The sequence below is a fragment of the Dermacentor albipictus genome, chromosome 9, assembly GCF_038994185.2.
Source record: "Dermacentor albipictus isolate Rhodes 1998 colony chromosome 9, USDA_Dalb.pri_finalv2, whole genome shotgun sequence".
NCBI classification, from domain to species: Eukaryota; Metazoa; Arthropoda; class Arachnida; order Ixodida; family Ixodidae; genus Dermacentor; species Dermacentor albipictus.
This window is the reverse complement of record NC_091829.1, coordinates 12865081-12883481: the sequence shown is the minus strand read 5'-3', so window position 1 is coordinate 12883481 and position 18401 is coordinate 12865081. Positions and strand designations below refer to the sequence as shown.

At 45.0% G+C, this 18401-nt stretch overlaps 1 protein-coding gene across 1 annotated transcript; it reads right to left on the bottom strand.

Moving 5' to 3' along the window:
- Nucleotides 1–1928: 1928 nt before the first annotated feature.
- LOC139049734 (lysosomal Pro-X carboxypeptidase-like) lies at nucleotides 1929–17713 on the bottom strand. The gene is made up of 9 exons (XM_070525526.1): nucleotides 17395–17713; nucleotides 15226–15366; nucleotides 15036–15137; nucleotides 12230–12411; nucleotides 10540–10697; nucleotides 9627–9796; nucleotides 8153–8308; nucleotides 4601–4788; nucleotides 1929–3843 (listed from the first exon to the last, which is right to left on the bottom strand). Exons 1-9 carry the CDS (start codon nucleotides 17491–17493, stop codon nucleotides 3570–3572), a joined length of 1470 nt encoding a protein of 489 aa, XP_070381627.1. The 5' UTR covers nucleotides 17494–17713; the 3' UTR covers nucleotides 1929–3569.
- Nucleotides 17714–18401: the final 688 nt, after the last annotated feature.

Below are 18401 nucleotides of genomic sequence, written 5' to 3'. Positions count from 1 at the left end.
TTGGCGCGCCTGCGCCGTCGTCGTCTTTGTCGTACTATGTAGGGCAGCTGGAATCGCTGCTTGCACTTGCGGTCCGCAGTGAGGTGAGGACCTCCGCATATGGAACACTTTGGCGTGCACTGATGATCTTCGGCTGGGGAGGCTACACCGCATCCCCTGCATTTCTTGCTGCTTGGGTTAGGGCACACATCAGCTCGATGTCCCAAATCGCCACAGTTGTAACACACTTCCACTTGTCTTCTGTATAGCGTGCAGGGCAGCATGCCCGCGCCACACATGACGTAGTTTGGCACTCTCATACCTTCGAAGAGCACCACCACCGTCGTAGTAGTCTTGATGCGTCTCACCTCGAGCGCTTTCGGGTTCCGTCGGTTGACAATCATTGTCCGCAGCTGAGCATCGCTGAAGTCGGCGTCGACCCCGCGAACGACGCCCTTGCATGTGTTGTCCGAGGCGGCTAAATAAGCTGCCACATCGTACTTGCCTTCCCTGAGGTGTATCTGCTGAACGGACGCGTAGACACACGCGTTCTTCCTCACTGGCGTAGAAACGACCAGAATGTTCTGAGCAGCGTTGGGGCATATAATGTCTTCACCAACTTCGTCCGGAGCTAAGGCCGCCGCCATGGCCAAAGCTTGGGCTAATCGAATGGTACTGACTTTCTTAACGTCGAGGCCTCCTCTTGGTCTGACGATGATGCGTATATGGTCCCGAGGCATTTTCGGGAGTCTTGAGGCATTCACGAGCTGCTTCATCGCGCTCTGTCGGGTGGCCGTGCGGCGGCCACCTTTCCCGCCATTGTGCGTCTCCGTGCTGGCCGTCGACTTCGGCGTCTCCGGTCGAGCCTTCTTGTTTCTGCCCACTGCTGTGGTCCAGCCCGGGCAATTTGCTTCGGCGGGGTCGATCTCGACCCCTTCCACCATCTCAACTTCAGGCATGTCGCCCCACAACGCCGAGTAGGCCGTGGCTTACCACGGACGCCGCGCCGACGCTAGGCCGCGTCTGGTAGGGTGAGCCGACGACCACCTTGGTCGGTAGTTCAAAGTATCTCAAATTGTCGAAGAGCTCACCTATCGACAAGAGTCCGGTATGGGCTGGTTCCTTGCTACATACTGCGTCGAATGATGCACAACTTTCCAGGATTTGGCAAAAAAAAATCACCAAGGTCATTTGAAAAAAGCAGGAGCCGATGTTTGCGCGTCCGCACTATTCGGCGCCCCCTGGCGTCCTCCAGCTACTACAGAACACATCGAAGTAACATCAGCGCTGAAAAACCCAGCGTCGGCATTTTACTTCTATAAAAGTGGTGCGTATTTTCGGTATGTTTATTATTTTTTTTGCGGCGTAGTGTTTAGTATTGTGCGTTGTTATCGAACTGTGTTCAAGCAAGGCAAGGGCGTCGCAGTAATTCAGCAAAGCAGCTTGACAACCAGGAGGCGAACAAGGGAAGCTCCAACAACGCAACAGTGCTTCGCCAGCCCGATTGGTCCTGCACCAACGCGCCCTGACAAAGTTAAAGTTCAAGATGGCATTTGTTGTTCGAAACGTGTATGGTCCACGGTTGAAGGGAGCCGTTTAGTATTCACTACCAGTTACAGCTGAATTATGGCTTCAAGGCATTGGGTCCATATTTTTATTCGATATGCGTCAGACTAACGTATACTATCAGCTATATTATTCTGGTAATAAAGTTGCAGGGATTAAGTTAGCTTTCTAACTTAATCTAACCAGATATGTGCTCCCTTGAAGAGATAATTGTATTGAACGTGCTTTAGGAGAAGAGGGAAAAATTGCCTTCTCGGAACCTTGACTCCGACCTAGCCTTTCCTGTTCACCCTCTGCAACTCTAGCTACACTTGCGTCATATGGCTGCTTTCAGGAACGTAGTAAATTGCGCTTGGTCTTGCATTCTGCAGAACAGTTACAGGTGAAAAGCCTAAATATTTTATTGATTCCATTTCTACAAATCAAGGCTGGAAGGCAACATGACAAAGTACGCGCACCATGTATAAAAAACCGTGAGAAAACGTCGTTGAACAAAACTATAAATTTTGCCAACAATTCTGCCTCTGCATAATAACAAAAATGCTTGGCACACCCAGAAGTACCGCTTGCTTGTGCGACTTGTCATGTGAACTAAAGCAAAACTAAATCAAAACTAAATCAGCAGTTGTGAATCCATATCGTGCGTGTGTCACGAAATTATCTTTGTCTCCGCGTTTGTTATTCTAATCTAAAAGAAAAAGGTAATTAGCTTTAGTTTATTCATAAAAATTTATGAGTACAATAACAATAATGGCAAAACACCGTGGCAATACGACGTAGAGGCAGGATGGTCAGGATCTTTAATACGCTCATTTGCGCGCATTCATTTATAAGATTTGTTTTGTTACGAATTGTGAAAGTGTTAAACACCTAATTAATGAAACGATAATGGTAGGTATGTGGACCACCTTATACGTGCTTCAGGACAAGCTTGTCACATTTGTTTCTTCTCTGACAGCGTATAAATTGGAGAAAAGGGAGTGAATAATAAAGGCTAACAGTACTGTGTTCTAACGAGCAATTTCACCTCAGTCACGAAAAAAAAAGAGCTAAAAGAAAACTCATTAGGAAAGTCTATGCAGATGCAGCCTCGAGTTATTCCTCACATACACATCACTCAAAGCCGTATCTGCGCTATATCCAGCTACAACTTTAGAAGGCAGCGTCATTTGCCCCTCAAAGGCGGATGCACACGAGCCTCCACCAATGAACGAGCACTCTAAGCTGACGTCATGAGCCGGACCGACTGCCGATCATAGAGTTTCTCACTGTAATATAGTGAGAAACTCTATGCCGCCGATGGCTCCACCGACAGAGAACATGGCAGCCCGCGCTTCAAACTTGGCCGAGTCGCGTCAGCGGGACTTGTTTAGTCGCGGAGGCAGTCGGCTGCCGCACTTTGGTCATCTGGGCAAGCCTCTCTTGTCGTATTAAGTTGTGCCCGACTATAGGTCTGGAAGCTCACTAGCAAATATAACATTTACTGACAAGGTTTGCTCTGAACATTTCTATATGGACTATTTCTTTTCGATTCACGGGTGCCGCCATATTCTGCTGTTACACCGACAAATTATTGATCTTGTGCCCAGTTTCGTCAAGATGACATCAATGTGGAACGTGAAACACTGAGCGCGTCTGTACAACCATTGTCGTGCGTATAAATATAGGTCGTGTACCATGCCTTGGTTTTTGCAACGCGTCTGTGTTAGAAGCCCGTCAATGCGGCACTTCGAGGGTTCTGTAAATTTTCCGACTATATGAGGCAGAACGCAAACTACCTGTGCGTCGGCGATGTTCTAAGCATATACGCTTACAGCAACAAACAGGTAACTGGCCGTTATTGTGAGAATACTTGCGATATCGATAGCCGTGGACAGAGATACCTGCGTCCACATGCACGAAAAAAAACGACGTTGCAAATTTCCGAGATACACCTCTTGCAGGATATTCCCTGAGTCTCTTTCCTGGCTAGAAGTCAAGGTCTGTCGCAAAGTGGCGAGGGCAAACCGTTGTTCTAAACAGCTCTAAAACCTGTACGCGTTGAAGAAGCTGGTTCTGTCCCTTCGAGTGATGACTCGAGGCCCCTTCTTTAGTTGTGACCGTGGAGGATCCTGGGAAATCCATTGCCGTATATAGTTCTTCTCGATAACCCTGGCCTGCTTCACGGCTCGCGAGTCAGTCGGAGATGCGAAGCGCAGGTCAACATGATGCGCCGCGCCGGGTATCATGATCACGACCAGGTCGTCGTTCGGAGGCTCATGGATGCCCAGCGCTGACCAAGGGTCCAGTTCGCCATTGCTGAGGAAAAGCAAGAGAGATGGTACGCGTTATGATAGCTTTAGGTGAACGCTTCTGAACTCTATTACTCTCTAATTCGGCACCCACATTTTGCTGTGAATGAAGAAAAAAAGGAAACATGAATAAATCGTAGGCAACAATGGCAAACTATCACATAACAGGGTTTAAAGTAAGAGATAGGCACCTATGAGCGACGTAGTTTGTACGCCTAAAAGAATCTGGGTTTTCTGAACTGTTCAAGAACGTTAGTTGTGTATTTATGTTGCGTGCGCGAAACTCATATCTTTTGTCATTATACTCTTTTGTTTGCTCTTTGAAACTTGAGCGAGGATAGGTGCACATCTCTCAATTCAGATAATAAGAGAAGCAAGTGCTGTCTACCATGCTATACCATATCGCCTAGTACTGCAGTACGAAAACTGTATTTATTTTTATGAATAGCTGTGTTGAAAAATGTGGTTAAAGTAGTTACCATACGTCCAAGTGCCGTATTCATACAGCGGCAAACGGCGCCTAAGAACACGAGGAACAATAAAAGGAGACGGGGCGACTTGATGTTTTGAAGTATTAATATAGTTACAGGACGTGGGTAAAACTGGTGCATTGGTCCATAAAGTATATTCTTAGCCACCATTGAGCCTTCAGGGTAGAAAGGACTAGGTTCCCGTTTTTGGTCGACTAAATCGCCAAAACGTGATAATTCTCGCCTTCAACGCTCGCCCCCTTGCTCCGAGTAAATTTTCCTCCTACGCCCTACCTGAAGATGATGTTGGTCGCTGTGCTGAATTTGCTCCCTCCGAACATCATGACGGTTCTGTAAAAATCCGGTGTGATGCCAAACTTTTCCTGGCACCTTTCTCTCTCAGCTGATGCATTCCACGTGTACGGATAGAACATGTCGCTTACTCCATTGCCGCAGAACGGCTGCATCAGTTCGTTGCAAGTCTGGAGCAAAAAAGAAAGAAAAAATACAGGCACCAGATCGATGGCATTACGCTATCCAGTTCTCTGGTGTGTTCCCACGTGGCAAAAAAAAAAAAAACTCTGAAGGCTATTTGCATAGAACTGGGATTAAAATGACTTGAGATAGTGATGTATAGACTGTGATAACATTTATTCCTTTATACGTACTTCATTCATTCATTCATTCATTCATTGCTTCGTCGTAATGTGGAAATATTGTTGTGGGGGAACAAGCAGAAAAGTCCGTTAATGACTGGCTTGAAGGTACCTTCGTCCCTCTTTCTGGCAGTGGCCGTGACATAGGAACTAAAAAAATTGTTTTACATAAAAAGCACAAGGAATATATATTTCAAAACACATTGAGTATAAATCGAACTTTCTGCAACAAATTTATCATTTTTGCAATTGAGTCGCATTAAGAAAAAAACGCAAGACGAGTCCAGGATGAGCCCAGGATGAAATCTATACATAACGGATTGCCATTCTATGAGAGGCAAATCTTTATTTGATGGACGATGCCAAGTTCCCGAAGCTAAGACTTCAGAAACCTTGTTACTTGCATACCACAGGTTTATTGCCTGTTTCCATCTTTTTTTTTGCGTTTTACGCCTTTTCGCGTCTCTCCAATTCATAACTTTATTTTTATTACACACATGACACGCATGAGTTTCCCGAGAAAATGGCGCCAATGCGAATATTAAGTATAACTTGTTATAGCAAATGAAAACGTTAAGCAGGTCGTAGCTTCTTTATGCTTCAGGATGTCCATAAGAAGCGTCAACGGAATCGCTTGACCATTGCTGTCTCCACACAAACCGACACAACTGCATTTGGATATAGCGACTGAATAGCACTTCATCCTCTTGCGTTCTTGATGAGCTGTCAAACAGCGAAATGCCTAAATAAACAAAATTATTAAACAGCGTTTTACTGGCGCTTCATAAGACGTTGTTCCTTCTTTTTTTTGTTTCTTTTGAAGTTAAAATACACAGATTAGAGAACCACAGGAGGACAAAATTAATCTGGTGTCCCACGCTACGGTGTGCCTCATAATTCTGGTTATGGTACATAAAACCAAAGTATTTCATTTGCAAAGGCCAGCAGGAGTGAGTCATTGAGTGAAAACTTTATTGAGCTCTAGTAATTATGTTCTTCTGCGGCTACCGCGTATTCTGGATGGGGAATATTGGACTGCGTTAAGGAATCTATAGTTTATGAGGTAGATATAGAGGAATCTCCATACGAAATTTGTCGTTTGAAATGCAACGGAAGCTTCGCAAGAACCTCGCAAAAAATCATCGCTTTGGTGCCCCTCGCCGGCAATGACGCATGACAGAACGCGCGGTTCCTCAGTGGGGCTTCCAAGATAAAGCGGCTACCCACGGCCCGCTTAAATATCTAGGAGGCAGCCGTACTGGAAATTACGTCATAGCAACGACCACCAGGTGCACGCTTCTCTTGCTTAGGCGTTATTTGTAGGCTCATTACACTAACAAAAATAGACTATATAATTACCAGCCGCGTGGCTTGCTCAAAATTGTTTCAGTGGTATGTACTACGCATTCATAACAAATTTAGCCAGGGTGAAATTTCGTTGCAGTTGGCCTTTTAAAAACACCGCTGACTGCTGCTTAGCAGTGAACAGGTCACAAAGCCAACCTGCAGAAATCCAAAATGAGAAGCCTACTCATCAGTTTACTAAATGTAGAGAGAGAGAGAGGAAACAAACCCAATAAAAGCAGAGAGGTATACCATACAAGCATCCGGTTTGCTACCCTACACCGGAGGCAAGGGAAAGAAGAATTGTAAGAAGGAGAGAGGCAGCACTGAGTGTGCACGCAGCCAAACTTGTATGTAAGGAGTTACATCTAATTAACTAAAAGTAATCTATTACATTTTTTGGCAATATTGTAATTTGACGACTACATATATTCTACTACGTAACATTCACTGCAACAGCTTTACTTCTCTTAGTAACCAAACACATGTAATTAGTTACACCATTGACGACATCAGCTGAAACAGGAGACGCAGCTTCGGGAAGCTGAATTAGGCGACTACAACCCGAGCGCCCTAGATCGTGCCACTCATCAGCCTCGTCTTATGAGCATGTTCGAACGGGCACTCGGTGCTTTCTCCTCCCTCTTTTTCTCTTTCTATTCCCCTTCTCCCTTACCCCCAGTGTAGGGTAGCAAACCGGACGCTTGTTTAGTCTAGTTGACATCCCTGCCTTTCCTCTCCTTTCCTTCTCCCTTTCTCGAACGGGCAGACACGGGAGCTCAATATTCGTTTCCTCATATTAACGCTGCACCAGGTGTTGGCCGGGGAATTGAACCGGTGCTGGTATGTCTTGACAGCGACGGCCACTTTGGATGTTAATGCTAATGAATCACCTACGGGCAATTCTTACGGCTTTTCATTCGTCCAACCGAGTGCGTCTTTTTCAAATCCAGCTAACAACAGTGAAACGTTGCGGTTCACACAGGACTCAAATGCTGAGTAACGGCAATCTTGTGCGCAAGATGTCTGTACGGGACAACACTGCCTTACCCTGCAGCGCGCGCACATTGAGCGCGGTTTCAGATTCGCTGCTGAAATTTTCAGAAGGAAAACGAGGGAAAGCCACGACGAAAGTTCTTGAGAAGCACTTTTTTAGCGAAATTAAGCAATGCAGGAAGGGTTGCAGAGGCAGCACTGAGTGTGCCTGGCCAGCTCGTTGTGTGTGCGGTATCTCTGCAATGTTATAAAGAATCAGGAGGAAAGTAACGAAGAAGTTGTTCATTACTTTTGAGTGATTCCTGAATTGTTTTTGTGGAGAAATGACTGGTAACTGTAACAAATTAAATATTTGAGGAAAGTAATTGTAATTGTTTACTCTTTTTTTTCTTTAACGTCTACAAGTTTGCACGCAGTACAGTGTGCTGCGAAGCACCCTGACGCCAAAGTCGAGTCCAAGCAGCTGCTATATGTCGTGCCCCACAGATGCGATGGGCTGCTTCATTCTGCCGTCTGCAGCCGATGTTGGTGCTTCCTCATCGCCGGAGATGCGTGCTTAAGTCACCTGAGGTGGCCCAGGGACGAGTGGTCGTTAACAGTATGTCGCAGTGTGTCTTTAGCAGTGAATCGCGCACTTCTTTACTTCAATGCTGCGGGCGAGCCATGATGCTTATTCTAGACTTCCAAGCACTTGATTAAGAGCATCCGCTACTTGCACACTTGTAGCGAGCCCCACGTCAAATACAGTACTGCGTCAGGTATGAGGTTAAATGTGAGGAAGGAAGAACGTAAGCAGCCAAAGTATATCGGATAATTCGAACTTATTAGCAACAAGTACTGCATGGCTTACCAGGAACTGATAGCCGTCGAGGTTTCTCTCGTACAGGAAAGGGTCAAGACAGGGTCGTCCCTCCCTCTCAGAGAAAAACATCGACATCGCATTAGCAGCGGCGTCCACCAATCCATGTTTTCCTTTTGGGGCATTCATGAAGTGCTTGCATATCTCCTGTAAAAATACGAGGGGGAGGAGGGGGAGAAAAGAAGGATGAGGGGATGGCGTAAACCACTAGTCGAAATGGTGCACGGAGGGGGAGACACTTCAGGCAGTACAGAGCCCCAAGCAGGTGTCCTTGAACAGAAAGGACGCATAATCAACACACTGAGCTCACTTACGAGACAGAAACTTGTGGGCGGCGCTGGCATGCATTGGACGGCAAACAATGTTGGAATGTACTATACTGGCCGCAATGTGTAACCGCAGAGTCGACAAGAGCCCTTGTAAATGTTTTTGCTGTTATTTAAAGAACACAGGCTAGACTGCAGACTTCATGTGAACCACTGCGCTACGTCGTTGTTGTACGTACGCATCCTATCTTCCTGTCTCCATTATGATCTTTCATAAGTCTTTTTCGTTCTCTTTCCTTCTTCTCGTGTGCAGAGTATCAGGCCAGAGCATACTATCTCAGGGCGACCGTTCTGCCTTACCTCTAATAAATTATCCTGTATTCGGGCAACTATAGAGATGTAACGAAAAGGAAATAATGGGTGCGAGTTTATTACATAAAAGCTATGTAAGTAGGGATTAGACAAAACGCTGCATTGGTGCCTGTAATTAAGATATTGCAAAGACTGTGTAAAAACTGTGCGTATCTCTAGGAAGAAATAAATACACAGCATGTGTCAGCGATTGAAAGCGAGTTCACCAGATCATTATAAAGAATTGGAGTTTCGTCAGTCATGTAATGGTTGTAACTGAGATTAAGTGGTACATGAAAGTTGCTGATTAGGCGCCAGTGCAGTTGGAAAGGGATCAAGGATGGCAGGGAATTAGCTAAGGTTGGGAAATTTTCAAATAAAGGGTAGATCCGATTCAAGCCCTGCTCTGAATATACGGTGGCAACTCAAGAACATTCGGTGCGACTGTTTCTCTACAATATACTTTATTTGGCCGATGATAATAATGCTAACAAGCCAGACTACAAGGAAAACTATTTATTAGGGGGCAAATTTGGGACGTATGATTGGCGCTGTTGTTTTGGGAGAAGACAACAAAACACACGTGCATTTTTTAAAGTCTAGTAATTGGACACGCTTCTCCTTCCTTACGGAATTTCGTTTTTCACTTTCTCTCCCTGAGTTTGGACTAATGTGTTTTATGTTACTATCACATTTCTATGTTTGTAAATTGTTGGTAAACATTCAATAAGATGCCGTTTGTTTCGACCCACAAGCGCTCTCGAATGCCCACTTGCCATTACGTAGAATTAGTGCTGAAGTAGCGGCAATGACAGAAACAATTTGGCGAGCAGGCAAAGAATGCCCACCTTGACAGGATTTGCCGGTAGTGTTCCCACCAGCTCGGATTCATCAGCGTAGTTTGACATCGCCACCACGCCGTACGTGTCACGTAACATGTCTCTGAACACTGTGTAGTTGCTCGGATGCAGCGGCTGGCACGTTCTGAACTTTTCTTGCAGATACCTTGACCCTGCCTCTGAAATCGACAGAAGACACCACAATGAGGTTAAAGGAACACTAAATATGTAGAAAAATCTATACAATTTGTGTTAGTAAATTACTCTTTCACAACGCCGAAATAGCCACTCTAACCGCGAGAAGACGCTTCGTAAACAAGAAAAGACGCAAACACGAAAGGCTGGCGGCGTTGCTAACGTGAAATTTCCGCGTTTTCTCGCAGTGACGTAATGGATTTTGATGCGGTCTACTAAGGCCTAGCTAAATATTTATCGACAAAAATTGCCTACATTCTACTCTAAAATAACATTGCCTATTAGTATGAACCAGTAAACATGCTTCCAGTCCTCTTGCTTTTTGTAATTTTGTTTATTTTGTGTGCTTGCAGTATTATACTTAGTAGCATTTGAAGTTACAAACTTTATTTACATTAATTGCTTTCCTGCCACAGTTACAACTGTATTTTGTCACATCCTAGGGTTGTATTTTTCTATTTATACTGCGTGTACTACTCTATGCTATGCTCTAACCGAATAACGAAGCAGGAATCTATTTCCCTACAGCGTCAATAGCCTGTCTTCTTCACTGTGCGGTGCCGCGTGCTCTTTGTTTGAAAACATGTAAAGCGGAAAAAAAATACTGGAATTACTTTTTTTCGGACAGAACGAAGGAACTACTTTAGGTAGAAAAAGGTGCCACAGCAGCAGAACGCTCTGAAAGTGCAGACGTGTCTTAGTCACCAGTTCTGACCTCCGTGCGTACCTGTGGAAGCAAGTCTCTCCATAACAGACCACGAATTACGGATGGCGGTGACGCACTGCTCAGACACGCTCCTGTAGGCCTTAGTGACCGCTTCACTGTACGTTGAGCAGGGAGCGAGACCTGGCGGCATGTTGAACGGCCCGCCAGACGTCAGCGCTCTGGAAGAGGAGGAAAGACTGGGACAATCCTTACCGAGAAACTTGGCGGCAACTCAGACAGAAGTGGTCGGGACAATGAATGTGGTGATTTGCAGTGTACCTCCTTTGCCATGTTTTGCTGCATAGGTGACCTTATTTTGAACGGTGTACATTTAATACACCCACAGCGCGCTAATTGTTTAGCACGAATTCTGACTCCTTTCTCCCTCTTCCTCCCTCCTCCCGCACCTTCAATGCAGAGCAACCAACAGCAGGTTTATAGATGTTAACATCTCTGCATTTCGCCTCTTTTGTCTCCTCCTCTCTTGGTGGGTTTAATAGCTTGGAACACTCGGTTCAGAGCTCGATGCCTGTACACATCAGCCCTGTAATAAAACTAAAGCGTCGTAGCTGATGCTTTATGAAGCTACGTTTTCCACGGCGCTGCATACTTCGCCACCTTTTCTTTTTGACCATTGACCATCCCATAGAGAAAGATATCAGCCCAGAAGTGACTTCTATAAAGTGTTTTCCTAGAGCCACTCTGAAAGGGGTAAGAGGAATTCGCCCTTTCAGATTGTAATCTTACTAGAAGCATAAACTCATTTCAAGGTAAACCAGCACTTCCATGCGCTAGCATAGAGTGCATAACACAGTTCAGTTTGATTCAGAAGTTACCTGTGTACCAAATCTTGCGTTCGCGACAAACTAGTTTCTCAATCCCAGCTCATGCCGTTCTGAATGAATTACGGCTATAAATTTTGAAATGAACCCTGCATTAGCAAATCTTTGAGAGTATTTTTTTCTCAAAATATTGCAGGAATGAAACCAACATCGTAGAGGCATTTCCAACATGGCCCATAAAGCCTTTGTGAGAGGTATTGACTAACATTATACGGTTGGCAGAGAATCTGGTGTTAGTTTTGTTTATTTGTTGCACGTTTGTTGCTGTAATGAATTTTACCGCTCCCCTCCTAATTTCTTAGCCCCCTGCATGTAAAATAAGTAAATTGTTGCACCGCATTAAACAAGCTTTAATATACAATTTCTCTTTCAGTTCCCGCCAAAATGTTTTTATAAAGCTAAATAATAGGCAAGCTACTGACGTTGCAGTCAATAATATTACGTCCTGTCCTTAGTAAGCATTATTGGCTTTGATTCTCACCGCAGGCTTCAGATATATGCGAGCGCACTCAGGCACAATTTTTTGTTTTCCATGCAGCATACGCTGTGAGTCTGCCATTTATTTGTTCGTGGCACTTTCAAGCGCAGAATTGTCGCAACGCCTGAATATCTTCAACCGTGCAGGTTGCTGTTCTTGTTGCGAGCGCAGTTCTTGCTATAAAACGCTTGTCATAGTTGTCTTTTGTGTATATGTTTGATAGTTTGACTTCCGTCCGCAACTGTCACAGTTGCCACATCTGCGACATTAACTCCAAAATCAGTCTTACAGGTCAGTAAGGTCACGCGTGATCACAATTTATACGAGCGGAAAATAAATCACACAGCCTTAAACACTTCACAGGCGTCACTCAATGAATGAGCATTCTCACCCTTCGACAATGTGCGGGTACTTAAGCCTCATCCAGGCAGCGAGCATTGCACCGTACGAGCCGCCAAACGCGACCACAGGACTCTTCTCGGCTCCGGGCAAGGTGTACTTGAGGTGCAGAATTAGGTCGGCATAGTCAGCCAAGGCCTGGTCGCTCGTCAGGTAGCCCAGCTTGTCGGGGCTCTGTAGTGTATGGGTTGAGCGATGAAAAAAAAATGCAATCAAAGGAAGCAATCAATCTATCAACCAATCGATCGTATACAGGCGAAGAAACCGGCCCTTTACGCTTTGTCACTCACCCCGCTCATGATTTTTCGAGCGTGTGACGTGTGCTCTCTTATATGTTTATTGGTGTTATGTGAGAAGGAAAAGCTGTAACCATTATGACCTGACTATGCTTTTTTATTTTATTTTCATTTGCGTATAAAGAACAGCGAATGCAGTTATCGTGCAGATATTGCGTTTCTTAAGCCCAATCAATGACAACGTAAAAATCGCAAAACCGCAAGTGTTATACATCGTAAGAAAAGTGCAGACTTGTTCCCGGCTGTGTAGAGCACTCGAGCAGCACTCTGGTCGCGTTCAATAGAGACGGGCAACGCCTGGCGACGGTTGCACATTCGCGTCCGCACGGATGTGTAACAATGTGCGCATTGCTTTCCGCAGGCGATGACGCTTGATCGGTGCCTCCGTTTTGTCGTAGTGAGCCGATCGCGCCGCCCTAAACAATGAACGGATATGAATACGCGCACGCGGGAGAGATAGCGACGTCACGTATCGAGGCGAGCATTACAATCAGGCAAGTTTTGCCTGGCGTTTACACTGGCAAGCAAGCAATGGCTACTAGTAAGACGTCGCGAACCTCAACCTACTGGGAGCTGCTTTGCGTAAGCGCTATGTCTGTGCAGGAGGCGACGAAGGGACTACTTCGGTTTTTGAAAGAGACGGGCTTGGACAAGCGGCTCTCACAGTGATGCCACGTACCGCGCAAGAGTGAGGGACTGTAACTGACGATGTGTGTGCTGTGTTATGTGCTCTCTCTCTCTTCCCCATCTTTGATCACCCCCATCAAGCTCCCATGTGTAGGGTAGCAAACTGGTTAAGCTAAACTGGTTAACCTCCCTGCCTTTCCTTCTCCACTTTTTCCTTCCTTCCTTCTGTGCAGCGAATGACCAATGGCAACAGCCCATCTATATGACACTTTTTAGATTTCAGCGGTAACATTGATAGTAACCTTATTATTATCTACATCCGAACCCTTCCTTTCCGCCTATAATTCGACTGCGGTAACCTCAGTATTAAACAGGATGTTTTTCGGGTCATTACACACTGGTCACTCAAGATGACATATTTAGCCCCCTGTAGACTTCGTAACTTACTTATTAACGTAGTCACAAATGTCGCAGAAATGGCAGCAAAGTACGTGTACATTCCCAGTGCTGTAAAGCACCACAGGCAACATGCAGCTGCCTTGCATATACGACATTTTCACAAATTCATGTTGTTTAATTCTCGAAACACATATTATTATTATTATTATTATTATTATTATTATTATTATTATTATTATTATTATTATTATTATTATTATTATTATTTGTTTTGAACACATATATGCACTTAACAGGTAAGGCAAAGCGAGGAGCAGGCTGGCAACTACCACCGGAAGGGGCACAAAGCCTGCCTACTAATCATGAGGGAGGTGACAGCAACATAGAAACGAAAAGCATGCACTGAGCTTAAAGGTACTTCTATTTTCGAGAACTTACTTTCGTTTGAACATCTTTTAGGCGCCAGTGGTTTCTTATCTGCGGCATACATTAGATACCCGTTTACAATCGTATCAGAAACAAACATACAGTTCCGGTTGCAAACAATGGTTCGATAGCGAAACCTCTAGAGCGAAGGACGGGCTTTATTGCGATAATCATGTGCACCTGTACAATGAAGGGTTGCAAATATATTAAAATCAGTACGGGTGCCCTCGCAAAGCGAACGGAGCGCGCGAGCGGGGGCCGGGCCTGCATCTCCGTACGCTCTAGCAGCGTGCACTGCACGGCATGCGAAAGCAAAATATGTGGTGGTCCTTCTATGCACATCTGACCATTGCCTCACTGGCGCCTCAGGCGAAGGCATAGTTGTTTTTTGTAATCACTAGACGAAATATTGGCGCTAGTGTCTACCAAAGCTGCAAGTATGTCGGCTCATCCAACATGCGAATGGTGGTCAGTACATGTAATTGCCCCTAAAGTTTCTTCTTCTTGCTTCAAGCGAATTCGTGACTTTGCTAACCATTTTCGGGAAGAACTGTGCGTTCTAAATGCAACATTGCCTAATAGTTGTACGTGCGAGAAGTCTTATTGCTTTCCCCAGTAAAAAAAAAAGTAGGGTTGCTTTGAAGTTAAGGCCGATAAAGCCAGATAAAGCGTAGTAAATAAGGCATCTAGAACGTCTGCAGCCACAAGAACAAAGATTACACAAACCAATGTACTAACCATCGCTCGCATGGTATGACTGAGCGATGGCAGCGCCAGAGTTTCCTCTAGCGATTATTGATGGGAAACTCTATCGGCGAAGGAGCACTTCTTTAAACGCTCTGTTCTTTTTGCGCATGCAGCGATCGGTTATGCGGCAAAAGAAAGGCATCGTTACATGCCTCAAAAAAAGAATAATAACGAAAGCCCCGGCATTGACGCTCACCCCTCCTGTTGCAAGCAAACGCTTCTGGGAAGAAGTGCTCGGTTGCATCAGTTGGGAGAACGAGTATCATGATCTAGCACCATACCAGATCTAAATAGCTTTGTCACCTGGAATGATTCGTTGCCGAACGGAAGGGACTGGCCGAAGAACCTGTGCTCCGCGAAAATCACGAGGGCGCCGAATTCGGGAGCCCACTCCCACAAGGCACCCTGTACGCAACGAAACAGTTGGAACGTTAACGACACTTAGAGAGCTTCTCGCATGCCGTAACCTTGGAAGCCGAAGGAAGTTGCTTACCGTGGCCTCTGCAAAGGCTTCAATCCTGTCCTCGTTGCCAGTGTAAATGAAGATGGGTCCACCGTCGCGATCCCAGTACGTATCGTCCATTAGGTAGCGCAACTCGAAGGTCTTGTTATTGTGGAACGCAAAGTGGTCTACCTGCAGTTATCGATTGTCACCTACACTGTGAGTTATTTAGTACTCTATAAGCAGTCGTCGTGACTTATGACGTTGCAAATAACTTAATCAGTACCTACATAACATTTATACCTAGGCTGTCTGGATTCAGATGCTCTGTTTGCCGCAGTGGCTTTTTCGGCACTAAAGCTTTCTTCAAAGCTTGCTCGCATCGCTTCTGTCAAGTAAACTTTACCGTTTAAAACAAGTATTATCGTTGTTAGAGCACCTGCATAAAAGTTCAACAAGAAAGATATGTTCATGATATCTTAACCTAGCCTCCAAAACAATTTCACGCCTTTTTTTGGATTTTCTTGTTCCGAAACAACAATAATCTATATACCGGGTGTTTCGGCGAACATTCTCAAACGTTCAAGAAAGACACTTGCCTGTGGTAGATAGCACAATTCTAGTCCATGGCTCAAAGAGGGGGACATAACTTGCACACACACAAAAAAAATGCATAATCGACTAATTCTCAAAAATTCACTAATTACGTATTTCACTAATTACCTTCTGGCACATATTGCAATTTACCTATTCTAGCCGAGGAATTCTCAAGGCGGCTCCACTTGGAACGAATTTTCAGGATGACAGTTTCAACATATTAATTCCCGAACTTTGCGTATAAATGCATTGGCGCACCAGTTACTTTTGTAATTAAATGCATAAAGCGACGTTTTGTTAAGAAAGTAAGTGGAACGACAGCGAATTTTTGTCGCAAGTTTGACGGCGCATATCTCGTAAATGGTGTCATCCACACAATTATTTTCGAGAGGATGGGCATGGCAGTCTCCCTCACTAGAGCTTCTAAATTGCAATATATGCCATAAGGTAATTATTTCAAACATAATTAGTGATTTTTTCTACAGCTTTTGTAGTGAATCATTTAAATAAACGCTATTCAACTAAGAGCGACTCGTACAAATGTGCTAACTTTCATCCTATGCAATCTGTAAGCTCATACATTGGTTATGATTACGCACCGCAAAGATCACAGCTTCTCTGCACCTTACGTTACAATGTCACGTATAGGGTGTCCCACATAACTTGAGCCAAGAATTTAAAATGAAAGGTGCGTCGTAAGCGAATTGAACCGAACGAATATATTCGCGGTAGCCTATAGTAACTCATACATTCTTTTTCCCTGTAACTCACTAATTAATTAAGTTTAGTTACCCACCTCTTTAATTATTAGCTGAGGACACCCAGTATGATAGCAGATTTGTAGAGCACCTTCAGAAACAACCTACTGAATTGTTTCGTTTACGATGCGTCTCACGTAGTGACGAAGCTCGCGAAGTATGAAAAAAGCACCGGCCGTGGTTGCTCAGTGGCTATGGTGTTGGGCTGCTGAGCACGAGGTCGCGGGATCGAATCCCGGCCACGGCGGCCGCATTTCGATGGGAGCGAAATGCGAAAACCCCTGTGCTTAGATTTAGGTGCACGTTAAAGAACCCCAGGTGGTCAAAATTTCCGGAGTCCTCCCCTACGGTGTGCCTCATAAACAGAAAGTGGTTTTGGCACGTAAAATCTCATAATTTAATTTTTAATTTTATGAAAAAAGCCACGTGACGGAGCGCTTGCGCAGTGGTGTCGTGCTGCTCTCGAGCGTGCTCCCAAACGTGACTACGTGGTACAAAAAGGTTTTTTTTTCCCCCATGCCTCAAAGAAAGCCAACAAGACACGAAAATGCGCCATGCGACTAGTCGGCGGGGCACCTTATATTGTAACTAATTAGGTAATTGGGCGAAATACAAAAAAAAATAGACCGACTTGTTTCAAGCGACAATAATTAACATTACCTTGGTTATATCTAGTTACGTAGCATTTCCATATTTTTAAATTTTGGCACAAGTTACTTGGAACACATAGTACCCGTTTGATCGTACTTGTATTCTACCCAATATCCACGAATAGATACGACGAGGAAACGGCGAACGCCAAACGCCGGGTAGGAGTCAAACAACGCTTGGCTTTAGTAATAAGAGGAGTAAAAGAAGTTCTTACCTTTGTCCTGAACCTTCGTTCCTTGTAGGAAATATCATTTGCCTTGGTGAATACCCAAAAAGAAAGGGCAAGCACAAGTATGGGTAAAAAAGGGCTCATCTTCTGCAAAGGGATCGGACGCAGCACGCAAAAATTTCAGTGTCGCTTCGATGCCCGCCTCGACCGAACTTGCGCTGAGACGCCAATGGGATACAGATCTCATTTGCCGTATCAGCTGTTGCGGCATTATCCAGACACAACGGCTGGATTTTCTCACATCTCGGCTGACGGCGTAAGCACACAATTGCGACAGAGGCCGTATGGTTGACCGTACCGTTTGCTTTCCAGGTGCATCATGCGGCTGTAGTCGTATCACTTCTCGAGGCAGCCTTTCAGATAAGCCCCTTCACGAGGTCTGTTGACTCTTTGATCTTTGTTTCCCTGTTGTTGCCTCAATGTTGACTCTGGTTTTCCGTGCCTATTGCGCAATAAGAAATACGTGCTATGGAAGCGCCATGTACGCGCTATGGAAGCGTGGTATCCCCGTAGTTATCATTCTGGTTTGTTGGCGTATTGCAAGACGTTCGACATGCTATATGGACTGTATGTGCTCGTGATGTCCACGTGAACAGGTTATTTTGCGTTGATCGCGACAACAAGAAAAATGTCCTCACGATCGTTTACTACAACGCGCCATCGATTATCAGCGCAGAGTTCAAGCACAGCATTCACGACAAGTCCACGCCGGCCTTACGACTTAGTGGTTTACCTCTATCTACATTTACCTCTTGACTGGCTCAGCGGAAACTGCTAAATTTCTCCAATTACTTTGCTTCTGCTTAGGAAGACGGAAATTGAAGCAAAGGCAGGGAAGTTATCTAGCCTTTGTCCAGTTTGCTACCCTACACTTGAGGAGGTGGATGCGAGAGTGAAGTTGTGCGGGAGGTCAGTCACGCTCACTGGACAAGGTGCAACGTGTCGGTTGTCAGGAACTAAAATATATCGAGCTCGTGTGACCTTGTAGGCTG

Coding starts and splice junctions, on each gene's coding strand:
- LOC139049734 (XM_070525526.1), bottom strand. CDS start 17,493: ATGAGCCCTTTTTTACCCATACTTGTGCTTGCCCTTTCTTTTTGGGTA. Junction 10,698..12,229: donor TACCCGCACATTGTCGAAGG/GTGAGAATGCTC, acceptor CTCCTCTTCCAG/AGCGCTGACGTCTGGCGGGC. Junction 8,309..9,626: donor TACCGGCAAATCCTGTCAAG/GTGGGCATTCTT, acceptor GTATTTTTACAG/GAGATATGCAAGCACTTCAT.